Source organism: Vanessa atalanta, chromosome 14 (genome assembly GCF_905147765.1).
Source record: "Vanessa atalanta chromosome 14, ilVanAtal1.2, whole genome shotgun sequence".
Taxonomy (NCBI): domain Eukaryota; kingdom Metazoa; phylum Arthropoda; class Insecta; order Lepidoptera; family Nymphalidae; genus Vanessa; species Vanessa atalanta.
The window spans coordinates 1,987,326-2,003,008 of NC_061884.1; the positions used below are offsets into that span (position 1 = coordinate 1,987,326).

Here is a 15,683-nt window from a genome sequence, read left to right on the forward strand (position 1 = left end):
AGTGTATATATACTTAGTTATGTAAATGAACAAAATGCATTTGAAATATATTATTGTATCTACATTATTTACGTAATTATAAATATGCTGAGTTTTACTATATGTTAATTCTAAACCTATATTGAAAAAATATTAAATACTTTATTCTATCATACAAAATCTTTCCGTTCAATTAAAAATTATCGTGTAAAAAGTACTAAAAATAATAGTCCCACAGATAGTTTGGCAACATTGCACTGTACGCTATTTCCCGCGGAATAAGGTCCGATTTTAGCCGCATAAGAAAGCACGTGAAATACGTAGTGTTGTTCGTGGATGTTGTGAAACAGATGAGCGTACGGACCTGAAAAATAAATATCGAATTATAAAAGTGTGTGCTTTGCATACATTTAAGTAGTCTATTTCAATCACAGGAGGATTAGACATAAATAACTTTGACATTGGTTTGACGTTATATATCTTGAATAATTAATTACGTTCATTTTTGACCTGGTAAAAAGCTAGATTTTTTTATAGATTCATGACATATTACTTGTTAGCATTGAATAGCTAGAGCGACACCAAAATCGAAGAAGAAATTAAACTTCCTTGAAAGTAATTATAATATAGAATTCATATTTAACTAATTCTAAAGTCTTACTTGCGTTGGGGTACGACTAGCAATGAGGTCATACCGATCAAATTTCTGACTGACTCGAGCATATTTTTACTAATTTTGTTTTCCAGGCAAAAAAAAAACGATTAAAACTGCCTATATTGACTAGAGAACAACATATAAAAAGTGGCCGAGTCAGCCGGAAATTCCAACGCTACGATCTTATCCCTTGCCGATCTTGTTCTATCGCACCTTAGAAACTTATGTTCAATATTGTAGTAAGTGACAATTGTCTATGGAAATTGTCTCTATATATTATACTCTAATATTCTGATGCAAAGACGTGATTTAGTTAATATTGTTGATAAAGCGTCATTAACATTTTTATATTTCGTGGAGGTTTTGTTTCGTTTGGGATTGACTTTAAATATTAAACATTTTGTTCGATCATAACCGATATTTTGGTTTATCAAATAATTAACACTACGTCAAATAATGAAATACAGTTATATAGAACACAATTAATAAACAGAACAGACTTCGACAATTCGTTTCAATTTATCCTTACGTTGTTAGCGATACTGAGTTATCTCACCTCGCGCGTATATAGTGACGTCACCGCCGCCATGACTATTTTCGTCGAGTGGCACGGCCGCTATCTGTTCGTATTTGTACGAGTCTGTCTCCTCGACGGTCGGGTTTTGCCTCACAATGTGAGGCGCTCCAGTCCCATTGGTCTCTATGGAGTACTGGAAGGAGCCAGGACCTCCCGTACTGTATGATATTGTCGTGTAGTTTAATCCATCGAATCTTGACGGTCCTACTACACCTATTTTAAGGAAAATGTTTTTTTAATTATAGCAAGTATTATTAACTACGTCATTAAGTTCAATATTCAATGAATATATTTTCTAATATTTTCGGTTTTTGTTAAGACTTATTACAAAAAACCGATCTGATTGACTTCGATATTTTAACAATTTCTTAACCTTATAATATCATATTTATCTTTACATTATTAACATGAAAGTTAGTTCGTTGGTTTGTCACGGTCACGTCGTAAATACTCCAACTTATCATCGTGAATTTTGCATAACACTTGTCGCGGTACAGAAAAGAAAATAGGGTTACTAATTCTACCATCAGTCCTCATACTCGAAGGTATTTGCTATTAAGATAATATTAAAATGTTTCATATAACAGTCCTTGTTCTCGCCCGGGCCTGCTATTTATTTACTTTCAAATATATTATATAATTCTGTTTGAACGGACATAAATACTTTAAGCTATATGCCAATACTTACCGAAAATATTAGCGCCTCTGTCGGGATACCCGTTGATGGACAGCGTGTGAGTGTGGTCGCTGGTCACCACGAGCAGCGTGTCGCGCGCGTCGGTGAGCGCGAGCGCGGCGCGCACTGCCCGCTCCATGGCCGACGCCTCGTTCACGGCGAGCTTGGCTCTGCCGCGGTGGTGCGCCATATCTATGTTACCACCTTCTACCTTTAAGAGATTCAGTTATCCGCGTTTGTACAGCTTTTATTCGATAGCATTTCGTGCGTTTCCTGTCGCCCATAACATAGAGAAACGGTGGATGTTTTAGGAGCTATTTAATTTGACGATATTGAGTAACATGACATTTTATTATTGCTATTTGATTTTAAAGTATTAACTTGCGAATCTATGAAATTAGCTTATGAAAGTTATATTAATATTCGATATTTACATATGTCAACAAGAATGTAAAAAATTTGCAAGAAACTGTTTTCTTAAACCATGATTCTACTTGAATTCATATTTCATAAAATTATTTCGTCCGTGGCCGTTTTAAAACTATAAGCATCGTATATGTCAATTGGATTCGTAGTAATGAACCGAAAAAAAAAAGAAAAAACAATGTTTTTTTAATGTAATTAAAAAAATATATTACATTAAACACAAGAGCTATAACATCTTTTTAGACGGCATCAAGTGATCATATCTTTGTCTACTATTAGGTTGTTATTTGCCATCTACATACTTACATTATAAATTCGAAAGTAACTCTGAATGTTGCTCTTTCACAGCCAAACCACTAAACTGAATTTGATGAAATTTTGCATGAAGCAAGCTTGAACTGTTTTTACGATCACCCCCTAAGTTAAAAGCGGTCGGTTAGTCCACGGCTAGTTGCGACCGAGAACTATTATTTATAATAATGTACGAACCATTAGAAAGAATCCCTTTGAGTTTTTCTTGAGAACCTTGATAGCAGCTTCTACCATGTCTGTTATGGAGGGCATACCCTCTGGGCCTGTGTTCCTTTCGTTGTCATACGCCAAGTGTGCGTTGGAGAAAATTCCTGTAATAGAAAAATGTCTTATTATGTAAATTTTATTCGTATTATTCCTTACTTTCGTCTATACATTTTATGTCTATTGTATAAATTGTATTTTAAATAACAATACTTAAATAGTGTAATGTATTTTACCGGTGGCAGGGCTTGTGAAGATCTGCTTGTTCGTCATGAATTACATAACCTAGCTAATCCTCAATAATCTATATTAATATGTTCTGGTTAGAAGGATCTAGAAGCTAGTAGGTATCATTACAGACACAAGAACATAACATCCTAGATTAGGAAGTTGAAGGTGTAAGTAATAGTTTATAATTCTTAAAGTTCCAATGATAATGGCCGCGCCGAGATGGCCCAGTGGTTAGAACTCGTATATTTTAACCGATGATTTCGGGTTCAAACCCAGGCAGGCACCACTGAATTTGCATGTGCTTAATTTGTGTTCATCTAGTGCTCGGCGGTGAAGAAAAACATCGTGAGGAAACCTGCATGTGTCTAATTTCAATGAAATTCTGCCACATGTGTATTCCGCCAACCCGCATTGGAGCAGCGTGGTGGAATATGCTCCAAACCTTCTCCTCAAAGGGAGAGGAGGCCAGCAGTGGGAAAATTTACAGACTGCTAATGCTAATAATGCTAATGCAATGATAATGGGTGGTGGTTTCAATTATGGCCCAATAATTATTTCACTTATAGCAACTTTAGGTAAATTGTAATTCGGTTTTTGAATAGATCTGCTTATATCAGCTAGATATGTGCTAAAACTATAATATCATATAAAATATGAGAGATATTTTGGCTAATATTAAAAAATATAACAGAAAGCAAAAGATGGCTTACCCAAAAGATAATCAGTCTCATTCACATTCAAATTCTGAAGTTCTCTATTATTTGAGACGACGCTATATTTCAGACCTCTGCTTTGTTTGTTGTTCCTGTATTCTTGAATAAGATCTCTTCCGTCAGCTCTCGAGCATCCCCATGTGCTGATCGGATCATCAGGTGTGCCCGTCGCATTAGCTACCAAACCTTGTCTGCCACCTCCCATGATTACCTAAAATTTAGTACATAAAAATAAATGTAATTTCGATTGAATATATAAATTGTTGTTTTATTTTATTTTTAGTTTTATTTAGCAGGAAATTTGGGGCGAATAGTAATTACTAGGAAACTACGTCTTAAGCTATCAAAACTCATCTTTACTTACATTAAGATCTCTGCCGGGGAAATCTTCTATTAGCTGTCTAGCGATGTCCTTGCACTGTTCAGAACCTGCGGGCATGCTGCTGTCGCATTCCCACTGACGAGCCGCGCTGTGAGCGTATACGGGACCAGGCGTTGCGTGCGTCACACGCATCGTTGTCACAAAACCTGGAACAATTAAAGTTTAACCATTATCAATATGTATTACGAAATCGAGCAAGAACTAGAACGTAAGAAGTATAATTGGAATCCAATTATATTTTCTTAGGAGTTCAGATCGACAAACGTCTAAGTCTTAATAATGCACAAATAAACAGCATTTAAAAATAAATCAGGATTTAGCTGCAATCTTTTTGAGTAAAGATGACGATTCATTAAATGGTATAGAGGTGGTGATAGCTGGCGCGTGGTCATTATTAGTTATTCTCGTAATATCGTACGTATGTATGTGCGTATTTATTATCAAAACTCTTTAGTCTCGTATATTTCTTAATACTTTATAGTCTATGTATACATACGTATACATAGACTATAAAGTATTAAGAAATAAATACTCTTCATAATCTAATCAAAAACATTAATATATCTTCATAAACAATTAATATTTCTTAATTTTGTGTACTAACCAGCACTCTTTCCAGCTTTTAGAGCCAATGCAGCTAAAGAATCTAACTTAGCACCAGGGTTTAAAGACGCGGCACAATCTCTGTGTTGCACAGACGAGGTAACACCCACTGTGTTCTGGTTAGTCTTTTCGCCACATAGCAATGCTGTTGCAGTAGCAGCCGAGTCGGGAACCATTTTGTTAGCAGAATAAGTCTGAAAATAGGATATAATATGGATTAGGCCTAGAATAATTTTCAAATTACATTAAAAAAATATTTATTGCAGTTAAGATATCCATTGCGTTATCTTGTAATATTAAATAAGCACTCCCTACTATACCTACTAATGTTATAATTGTGAAAATAACTCTGTTACCTCAACCGATTAAGAAGAAATTTGGTATTTCTTTAATTCACCCCTAGAGGGATACAATGGGGGTGAAGGTTTGAGTGCTATTAAGTTTTATAGGTTTCGCGCAAGTAAAGGTGCGGGCTCAGCTAGTTCATGTGTACATTATTTATATATATTTTATATATCTCGGAAACGGTTCCTACGATTTGGTTCAAATTTTGTAAATAGATAAGGTCTTGCTTTAGAAATGTACGTATAAATAAGCTACATTAAGACTAGGGTAGTCTCTGTGTTTAATTTTGGTTGTTTATGTGTTAGTTCATGTAGCTAAAAGTTCCTTTTTATTTATAAAGTGGCGTATCCCCGGTAGTGGGTTTTCAACATTACACAACACAAGTGGTTTAGCTTCTTACATTGGGATCAGAGTAATGTATGTGATGTTGTCCAATATTTATTTATTTATTTATTTATAACATTTCACGAGTGAGTGAATCACACTGCTGGGCTGCTTTTTGGAAGTTTTGGACGGGATTAAAAATTTCCATTCACACGTAATTCCAGTTACAGTTTATGTTTTGAAATATTTCTGTATTTAAACAGAATGTAGAATTCGGACGGAAGCTGTTAGTTAAAATAAACATACATATTAAAATATACGAAACTAGGCGAAATAAAGTGTTAGTTTATTTTAATGAAATGTTAAACAAAGATTGTAAAATGGCTGGAAAATGTGCACCTTAACTGAATATTACGAACTCAAGCCCACTTAAACTTGTTTATATTTCTTATTATGCTTATCAGTGAACATTGAAAGTGGTACAGGTTGTACAGAAATTCTGCCACATGTACCACACCACCAACATCCCGCATTGAAGCAACGAAATGGGATAAGCTCTAAAACTTTTCAAGAGGCCTTTACCCAACAATGAGACGTACGGGCTCTTATTTTATGTTCAAATTAATATATTTTCTACCTATATAACGTTACCTTTAACAATCCAACGTGCGGAAACATCTCATACGATAGACGATGACTCTCCCCGCCCCTGTGTATCCTCGTAGCTGTGACTGTGTTCGGTCCCATTCCGTCGCCGATGAACAAAATAATGTTCTTAGCTATTCCTTCGTTCCATTTTACGTTCAACGCTTCTTCTAACTCTTTTGAGGCCAAATTTGTCCAGTAGTCTGAATCTATAACATCGATTCAAAGTTTACACAACCTCTCCTGAAATAGCTCTCGGTAAATGTTTCATAAAATATTGTTTATTGCAAGCTTGTTGCTTCAAGTCAACAATTTCTATTTTTACAGATTAACAGCTCTTAAATACTTTGATGCATTTTAATTTTTTAAATGTTTTTTCGAAATAACTCGACCTAGTCATAAGCGCGGGAAATATGAGAGAAACGTAAAGTACTGTTTATGGTTTAACTGCTTCGACGTGAATTCGAATCCTGGAATGTATAAGTAGGTTACTTGACCAACAAAGCAGTATACAATTAAATTGTGTTTGTTGATAAGCTCATCGCAGCAGCTCACACTGACATGCGCTAACGCCGCTGATTGATATGACCGTGAAAAATATGTAAGATTTACTATCACAAATACAAAGGCAAATTTTTGCGAATTAACCGAACTGAATTGTAATGAAATTTGCCATAGATGTTTTAACGTAGTGGTGGCTTTGTTCCATCTGTTACCACTAGACAGTTATTTATAAACAAAGAATAGTGGGCTTGGCAGAATAATTTCAGGCACATGGAACGTAACATCCTTATATCGCGGTGATCATTATCTTAGGTCATTTGATTGCTTGCTTGGATGAATAATAAAAATCTTTGCCTAGCCAGATCTACAGATGCCTAAAATAAGTATTAGGCGTAAAATGTAACAACTTTTTTACTACTAAAGAACATTAAAAGATATTTACAAAGGTGTTTATAATCCTAACCTCAAAAATTATACACTCGAAAGTGAGTTCGTTTTACGTCACATCTTAAGTCTACAGATCATCATGAATCATTACCTACACGTTTTAAAGGATACAGAAAAGACCATATGGAGTATTAGATACCTACTTGAATGCGGTATTGCTAACACGTGTGTGTGTAACGATTTTTCTTTAATAATACAAGTTAATAAATAAAATTTTCATTTAAAATTATAGTAATAGTTGTGACAAAGGTTTTTTATTAACACGTTGTATTTTTTTGTTTAACCATGAATTATGTATTTGACCTATTCCTGTCTCGACTGTATCCATACTCATTGTTGATTTAAAAACATTACTGGTTGTCTGTGGTCGAAATTCGAGCATTATAATTGTTGAAAATTTGATAGTTATTCCTTTTTTTTCTACACGCATTTACAAAATGTTTTATTGCTAATACTAAAATCTGCAGTTACAAATATAATCTAAAATAAAATATATTAGATGGTAAGAAAACGTCCTTATTTACGTGTTGATCCTAGTTTTGTCTTTAGTCGATCGAATCTTGACAAAAGCTTTATTGCAAATAGCTCATGTGTGTAACGAAATTAATAAATATAATAAATAAATATAATTTAGGTTATGTTGAAGGAAATTAGGGAGTTTTTTATATTATTTTACGTACAATAAATGGAGTATTTCGTTTTAATTTTTTTGCTTATCTACTTGCAAATTTTACTTCATCCTAAGTAACTGTTTATGACTGTTTAGGACGACCAAAGAAACGATGGATGGGTTGTGTAAAAGACGATGTATCTGGAAAGAATATTACTTGTGTGATGACGTCAGACAGAGAAGTATGGAAGAAGAATGCTGCTCCGACCCCAAATAAAATTGTGTTAAGGGCAGGAGGATGATGATGATGATGAAATTTCATAAATATTTAATAATCATATAATTAAGTAGGTATACCTAAATAGAAACTGAGATTCAAGCACTGAATCTAGTTAATTAATAAAACTGTATCATGAACGTTGACACAAGTTTAAAGAAAGGTACTTGAGTATCCGCGAAGATAAACAATAAAGTGACAGATAACAAAGATATCGTGTTCTTGCATTTAAATAACGATTGTACTTGTGAAAATTGACAACTACTTTCTTTTCATTCATTCCAATTTTAAATTTAAATTTATTTATTCAAACGGATTGTTATCATTTTAAATAAGGTAATTTAAATTATTTATATATGTTTTTTTTTTTCAACTTTTATATATTTTTTTTTTCACAATTATCAATAGAATAAAGACTGATCAATATTTTTTATTTCTATCAGTTTCCATGCAGTTCCTCTTCTGGCAACATATTTTTATATAAATACTAGCTGACCCGGTGAAATTTGTTCCGCCTTAGATGCAATAAATGAGATTTTGGATTTTATTAAGTTCAATTTTTTTATTAATATAATATATATTAATAAAAAAAAATCAAGCATTTTAATGATTCTTTTGGTACATAGTTTGGACTCTTCAGTAAAGCACTTAGTGACGACATTTTTTGTTTTATTATCAGGCGCAAGAACAAATCACGCAGATGGTCCTCTGACCCGTGAACATGCCACATATAATTGACCATTGGAAAAACATGGATTATTCAGATTCGGACCACAAACTTTCAAAGATTGCCCTTGTGAATTCAAGATGGATCGGAAATTATGTAGTTTAAATCATCTACATCTTTGTTGTTACCATTCATTATTTTTGTGGTTAGTAAAGATGTTTGGGAATACTTTGTTGGTTCCTTTTGTGGAAATTCTAAAAAAATAAGATCAATCCGCTAGTTTCTTCGACAGGTACTCAACCTTTACCGATAGTTAGCAATTGCTCCGAGAAATCTTCAGCAAATGTAACTCTCATGTTTATTGTCAGCTGAAATTTCCTTACATAGATCGAAAGATTTGATGATTGGAGGCAAGGGTTTACTTCGTCGGCAGCAGTTGAACAGTGTTCGGCGGAAATATCCAAACGGTAAAATTGTTGCACCTTCAAAACATCTCAAGTAATTACGTAGACATTTCAAGGTTCGGTTAAGTGTTTCCAATGCACGTTATGTGCCATTGTGCATTCGTTCCAGGTGATGTTTTTCGATGCTGATAAAACTTTGACCATTGCATTGTTTTGCAAAATGTTGGTTCTTCAATAGTTTTAAGATTTAACGGCAATTTCAATGCTGAATAAGCCATAAGGCATCCTTCTAACGAAGTGGCTGCGATTCTAGAAGAAACAACTGCAACCTCAATGTTGGATCTCGCACGAACAGCGGCTAAAACTATTGACATGAGAAATGTCTTACCAGTTCCACCAGGGGCATCCAGGAAATATAAACCACCATTTCCATCATCAATTGACTTCATGAATGTATCATAAACTTCCATTTGTTCAGGGATTTAACAGGGGTACATTCGTTTGAACTACTAAATCTAATTCCTGTTGATCATATTCACGTTTCCGTTCCGAAACGGAATCAAAAGTCCGTCTCCTGGTTCTAAGTTACCTCCCCACCAATTTTCAGCCAAATCGGTTCATCCGTTCATGAGTTATAAGTAACTAACACTACTTTCTTTTATATATATTATTATAGGTATTATATATAATTTCACAGTCAAATAATTTTTATTCTTTTAATTAAATTTTTTTCATTTTTTATATATTTTAATTTCATTGATATTTTTTTTTTACTTATCTACTTTGGAATTAGATAAGTAAAAAAAACCTTACTTCATCCTAAGTAACCGTTTATGATTTATTTTACACAAGCCACTCGGAATATTTTTTTGAACATATTTGCTTTATTATTACGTATTATAATAATTACATCTTTAAAAAAAATCTTTCGTCTTTAAAGATGTACTTTTAATAATAGATAGTTGTTGATGCACTTAAAAATGCATACATTTTTTAGCAATTCCATATTTAATTTATAAAAAAAAAAAACATGGATAAATATAATACTAAAGGAAATAATATAGATTATCCAACATCATATTCTCGTCTTGAATTATCTTATTAAAATGTAATCTCTCCTCACGATAACAAGCTATATAGATAATAAAAGGCAATATAATTTCATGTAAACAATTAAACTGATATTTGTATTGTTTCGTGTCTCTGTATCATAATAAGTACGTCTTGCGTACTTCGAAGATGGACTAAACCAATGATTTCTCATAGAGGAATACATTGGCAATAAAAAATTGGTGGTATACCAATAGTCACTAGTTTCCCTAATACAACATAAGTTTATGTTATAAGTTATACTTTTTACAGTTAAATTTCATGCTATGTTCTAGTTTGTAGTCTGAATGAATCAGTGTAGTTATAGGGACAAGAGATACAGTACACATAAAGGTTTAGACCACATAGTTGTCCGCATATTGAGTTTGTCTATGAACATATTTTACCAAAGTGTTACAAATGACAAATCTGATGGTTATCAAAAGGGCCTTTTCAATGTATCTCACAATAATACTAAAATACCAAAATAATATTTTAGAATGATTTCCATAACTGATATTAATTACCGTAAGCTAAACAATCATTTATACTTATATGTAAGTGACCTATGCGAGATCTCCGAAAGCAAAGGTTCGATTGTCTTGAAATTTAGTTCTTCTAATACATAATTTTTTCTAATATAGGATTTTTGAAAATGTCAAATATTAAGGGGAGATAAATGACAGGGGGGACAGACAGACAAATAACTGTGTATGATTGTTTTTTTAAATAGCTGAATTTAGCAAGTTTTTCATAAACACGCGTAGTTGCTGTTAGCAGCTAGAGAAAGGGCTTCAAATACTATAGATAACTGAAAATTCTATTGCAACATGTCATAGTCCTGTCGTGATCAACACCCATACCAATTTATTTAGACGTCAAAGAATAATTTGTAAATATTCGAGTAATGACAATATTATATTCAAAAATATATTCATAATGAATGTACAATAACGAATACTTCAATAGGCGTCGATTTAAAAAAACAATGAACATCATTTTGCACAATTGATTATGTACTAATATGATGTGATGAATGAATGCGAGTGGATATAATCGGACTCGAAACAGTCAGTACGGACAATTTATGAGAATATTAATATATTAATCTGTTTGTTAAAAATAACCACTTTTCTTTAGTTTGGCGTTTATAGTTATTTTCCTTATTATCGATACTATTTGACGACCTCCGTGGTCGAGTAGTGTGTACATCGGTTTTCATGGGTACGCCACTTCGAGGTCCCGGGTTCGATTCCCGGCCGAGTCGATGTAGAAAAAATCATTAGTTTTCTATGTTGTCTTGGGTCTGGGTGTTTGTGGTACCGTCGTTACTTCTGATTTCCATAACACAAGTGCTTTAGCTACTTACATTGGGATCAAAGTAATGTATGTGATGTTGTCCAATATCGTGGATTAATTTAGTGAATTTTTTTTAACAAAATCAACATCTCGGCGGCGTAAAAAAAATTTTCAAAAATATAATGACGCAGTTTTATTTTATGGATTCGTCCTACCTCACCCAATTGAAAATCAGCCTGTATATTCACAAAACACGATTATAAAATTAAAAACGAAATTTCTTTAGCAATATAAAGTAAATGAATCTAAATAACGTTTAGTTTTTATTTCAATTGCAATCAATCCTTGAAAACGATTTCTTAATTATTAAACTATTACAATACAAAAAATATTAATGCAGAATTTCCATTACTTACATTTTATGTTATAATAGTGTTTAAAAAAAAATAACTAACCTTTTCGTAATACACATCGTACACTAAGAATATTGAACACAAAAATCACGACCAACCAGCTCTTGCGCATTTTGACAACTGACATTTGAATTGAAGGCTATGACTTGACTTGTCAACGTCACGAATTGATATGATTTTGAAACGAATCGACTTTTACATGATAAAATTCAATGAATAAATTTCTTTTCCTACTTGTAACACATTTATTTATCGAATGTTTTGAGTTTATCTTATCTTTTAATAGTAATTAATTCTAAGTTTAATACTGGTGATCAATCATTATTTTGATTGTTCCAAATCACAAGTCGTGCGGTATTTGTCTATGTAAAATTTGAACACGATAATTTGTTCTCATGAATCGTACTTAGATTATTTCTTTTTCGTTTATAAACAGTATAGTTATTCTAGTATATATATGCACGAAGGTTCTTGATATGTTATTAGACAATAAAAGGAAATTAAATTCAGCAAGTAAATGTGTAATGTTATAAAGGTTTTAGTTGTCCCAAATCCTAAATGTAAATCACACTTCGCGGTGAGCAACACTACCACTCGTGATCGCTAGTGTCATCTATCCCCTGTTATACGCTATTTAGCGTTTAGGATTAATTCCACCTACTCGCCCCCAGAGGGAGCCTAAAGTCTATATTTCTGTAATTAAAAATTGGATCACTTTTTATATACAAATACGATACATGTGTTTTAGTTATATATTCGTTCAAAAAAATATTATGGACATAATGGAACTTCAATAAAGCTGAATAAATAGTAATCGAAAATCTTAATTAATATAATTAAATAAGCCGAGACTGCTGAGGTTAAAACACGTGAAACTTAACCAATGGTTGCGAGTTGCAAGCACCACTAAACCAATGTGATTAATTCGTGCTCAACGGTGAAGGAAAACACGATCAAATTCTACCACATTTGTATCCACCAATCCGCTTAACATCTTGGTGTAATTAGCGCTAAACCTTCTCCTCAAAGAGAGAGGAAGTCTTAGTCCAGCAGTGAAACATTTTTCCGGTAGAAAAAAAAAGCATTAACCTTCGATATTTTTAGTAACGTGCAAATGTTTATTTGTTTGCAGCAGAGGAGCGAAACAGAGTAATTTGATGTTATTGGTAGAGACTTATCCCATATTTTTATCCCAGATATATGCAAGTGAATGATCCCGCGACCTAGACGCTGTTCTTACAATATTTCTATCATTTTTACTACTTTTAGTATTGCTTATGTTTTCTTACTTATATGTATGTATATATATATATATATTTCAAATCTCGTGTACAATAAAAATAATAATTAATAAAAACCAATAACGAATATCTAAATTTCTTAAATCCCTACTCCTAACACAAGCTTTAAGTTTAAATTGAGGCGTAAAAAGGAATATCAGTAATCCCTTGTAATTGATTATTGCTGCTATACTTAAAAATATCATATGTAGGTAATACAGTTAGAAGTGATGTTATTTATAGACTGTAGGCTCACATTGACTACGATCACAATTGATGGTAAGTCTAATCTGAGTGCTTCTCTACAAAATGCACCTTGCTATTCCTTCCTTGAAAATACTTGGAATCTAACAGACGCACAGGAGGGCATCCTTCACATTTCTAATTGTATAATTAAATATTTGTGATGAATGTTTATTTTCCTCTATGGAAATATGTTCTCGGTAGCACTAAACAGACGCCTAAAGGCGCATTACAGAAAAAAGCGGAACAACCAAAGCTCTACTTCAATGTTGAGTTCGAAATTATGTTCTTATTTATTTTCATGGGGTTTTATAAACATTATTACATTATCTGAAACATTTATATAATTACAAATAAAACCATCAGCAGACGTATCCCTGCTTGACTATGTATTTTACTTTAACCTCTGAAACGTGTTGGCTCTTTTAGTATAAATTTTATGTATATATGTATGTATATGTTTAGTAGCTTTATCAGTGCGACATTACAAATATATATTCTCCTCATATTTTACTTTAAATATTTCTTCAATACTTGATTTTTAATGCATTATTTTTAATTAAGTAAATACCATAAAGGCCTGTAATCAAAATGAGTTGCGAATGAAATCACGTACATGATATTTATCATGATTTTATCTCTAAAGTCTAATTACATTGTTATCATTATAAAAGTTTATAACTGTTAGTATAATTGTTTAGGTATTGTGTTTCAATAAAATTTAAGACAACATTGTTAATTAAATATTTATTTTTTATTACAGGAACTTTATATAGATAACTTTATAGCGACATTGTCTTTGATAAAAACTATTTATCAGTGCTGGATTTACATTAGGGACCTTCGGGGCTAGAGCAAATTTACAGGGGTGGCGAAACAGGGCGGCGGAGGATGTTAAAAAAAACTTCACGTTATTGAAAAAAATATGAATATATATAATAAATTCTCGCTATGAATGAGTCATTTTATTTTCTTAAAAATTGTGTAATGAAACTTTATGCAATTTTTAGGGCCTAGGGGTTAAGATTGAATTCGGCACTGCCCATATTATGCTAATATTATAATTGAACTAGCTAAAAACATTAAAGATTTTTTTTATCTTAAGGACACCTAGGTAAAATCTAAGCCATGATATGAGAAGGTTATTTTTATTGTCTTATTATTATACTTACGAAATTATCATAATTACGCCAATATCAATAAGACTTATAAATTTATAATTCATAATATATGAATACAGCGAAACAATAAACTGACAATTATTATTATTTATTAAGTTTTAAAACATTAAACTTAAACTATAATAAAAATGTCAGGTGCTAAGGTTTTTTATTCAACATATCAGTTGACAAAAACGTTGAAAAAAACGATTTAATTATATTATATTTCATCGTTTCGTTGATTCGATTGCACACTTACGCAGGTACTTCGAGGAATTTATAACGTGTATAGAGATGTAGACAGTTACAATTAAATGTGTGGTAGGAGTAGGTATATATCGGGTTAGGATCGATCGACGCGGTGTTCTGCGCAGGACTGTACAGCCTCCGTTAAGGGGAAGTCAGCAGTCAACACTAGAATTATATATTAGAAATTTGAATGATACTTTATGATTTTTTGCATATGTGGAATTATGTAAAAGTGTCTATCATTCATTATAATTATAACTTTTTTGTTAATTAACAATTATATCGATTTAAAAAAATAATTATGAACTTTGTGGCGACGAAGCTCCGATATTTATAGCGTTTCAATTTTTTTCCATAAAAACGTCTTTTTGAAAATAGTTTATTAGAATATATAACTTCACATATTAAGATACAGTGACATCATCATAACGGACCGCTGACCAATTTCAGCAATCGCCTGAAACTAGCTCAAATGTGCGCTTAAAAAAAAGTGCACATGTATGGGTATATTAATGCTGTACGTGCTCTTTGCACTTGTGCGTAAGTTCTACCAACTTCCAAACATACTTAAACAATAAACATACATTACAAAAATAATTTTAAATTGTTCACAAGAAAACCTTATAGCCTTTTATTGGACCAAATTGACTGAATCTTGAAACTCGAAATCTGTGAGATCTTCAGCTAAACTTGTCACTTGAACAACTAGTCAATTTAAATAATAATAGCATATGTATGTCGCAGACAAATATCCTTATTAGCAATTCAACTACCAATACACCTTCCGTTCATAGAAATTATGCTTTAAACTCTCCTGAAAATTAAAAATACAAAAAAAAAAAATACTATATAAAGGAAAACCCGTAAAGTAAAGAGCGTCTCCTTAACAATTCTCCTTACTTCAATCAAACTTGTCCTTACAAACTGAAACCGTTTCCCCACAATGGAAACTGGGTGTTATATTAACAC

At 32.3% G+C, this 15,683-nt stretch overlaps 1 protein-coding gene across 2 annotated transcripts; it reads right to left on the reverse strand.

Annotated features, from left to right (window-relative positions):
* Positions 1–18: 18 nt before the first annotated feature.
* LOC125068802 (alkaline phosphatase-like) lies at positions 19–11,927 on the reverse strand. 2 transcript variants are annotated; one of them, XM_047678118.1, is made up of 9 exons: positions 11,825–11,927; positions 6,079–6,281; positions 4,760–4,952; positions 4,138–4,301; positions 3,771–3,984; positions 2,803–2,936; positions 1,900–2,098; positions 1,191–1,424; positions 19–343 (listed from the first exon to the last, which is right to left on the reverse strand). In XM_047678118.1, exons 1-9 carry the CDS (start codon positions 11,907–11,909, stop codon positions 180–182), a joined length of 1,590 nt encoding a protein of 529 aa, XP_047534074.1. In that variant the 5' UTR covers positions 11,910–11,927; the 3' UTR covers positions 19–179. The 2 variants fall into 2 exon arrangements, with proteins under 2 accessions (XP_047534074.1, XP_047534075.1); XM_047678119.1 differs by lacking the exon at positions 6,079–6,281 and having other exon boundaries at positions 11,825–11,914.
* Positions 11,928–15,683: the final 3,756 nt, after the last annotated feature.

Bases quoted from the DNA above. Each gene is read 5' to 3' on its own strand.
- LOC125068802 (XM_047678118.1), bottom strand. From the start codon at position 11,909: ATGTCAGTTGTCAAAATGCGCAAGAGCTGGTTGGTCGTGATTTTTGTG. The intron at 2,937-3,770 runs GTAAGCCATCTT...TTTCTATTACAG, and splicing joins TGAGACTGATTATCTTTTGG to GAATTTTCTCCAACGCACAC. The intron at 2,099-2,802 runs GTTCGTACATTA...AATCTCTTAAAG, and splicing joins CAAAGGGATTCTTTCTAATG to GTAGAAGGTGGTAACATAGA.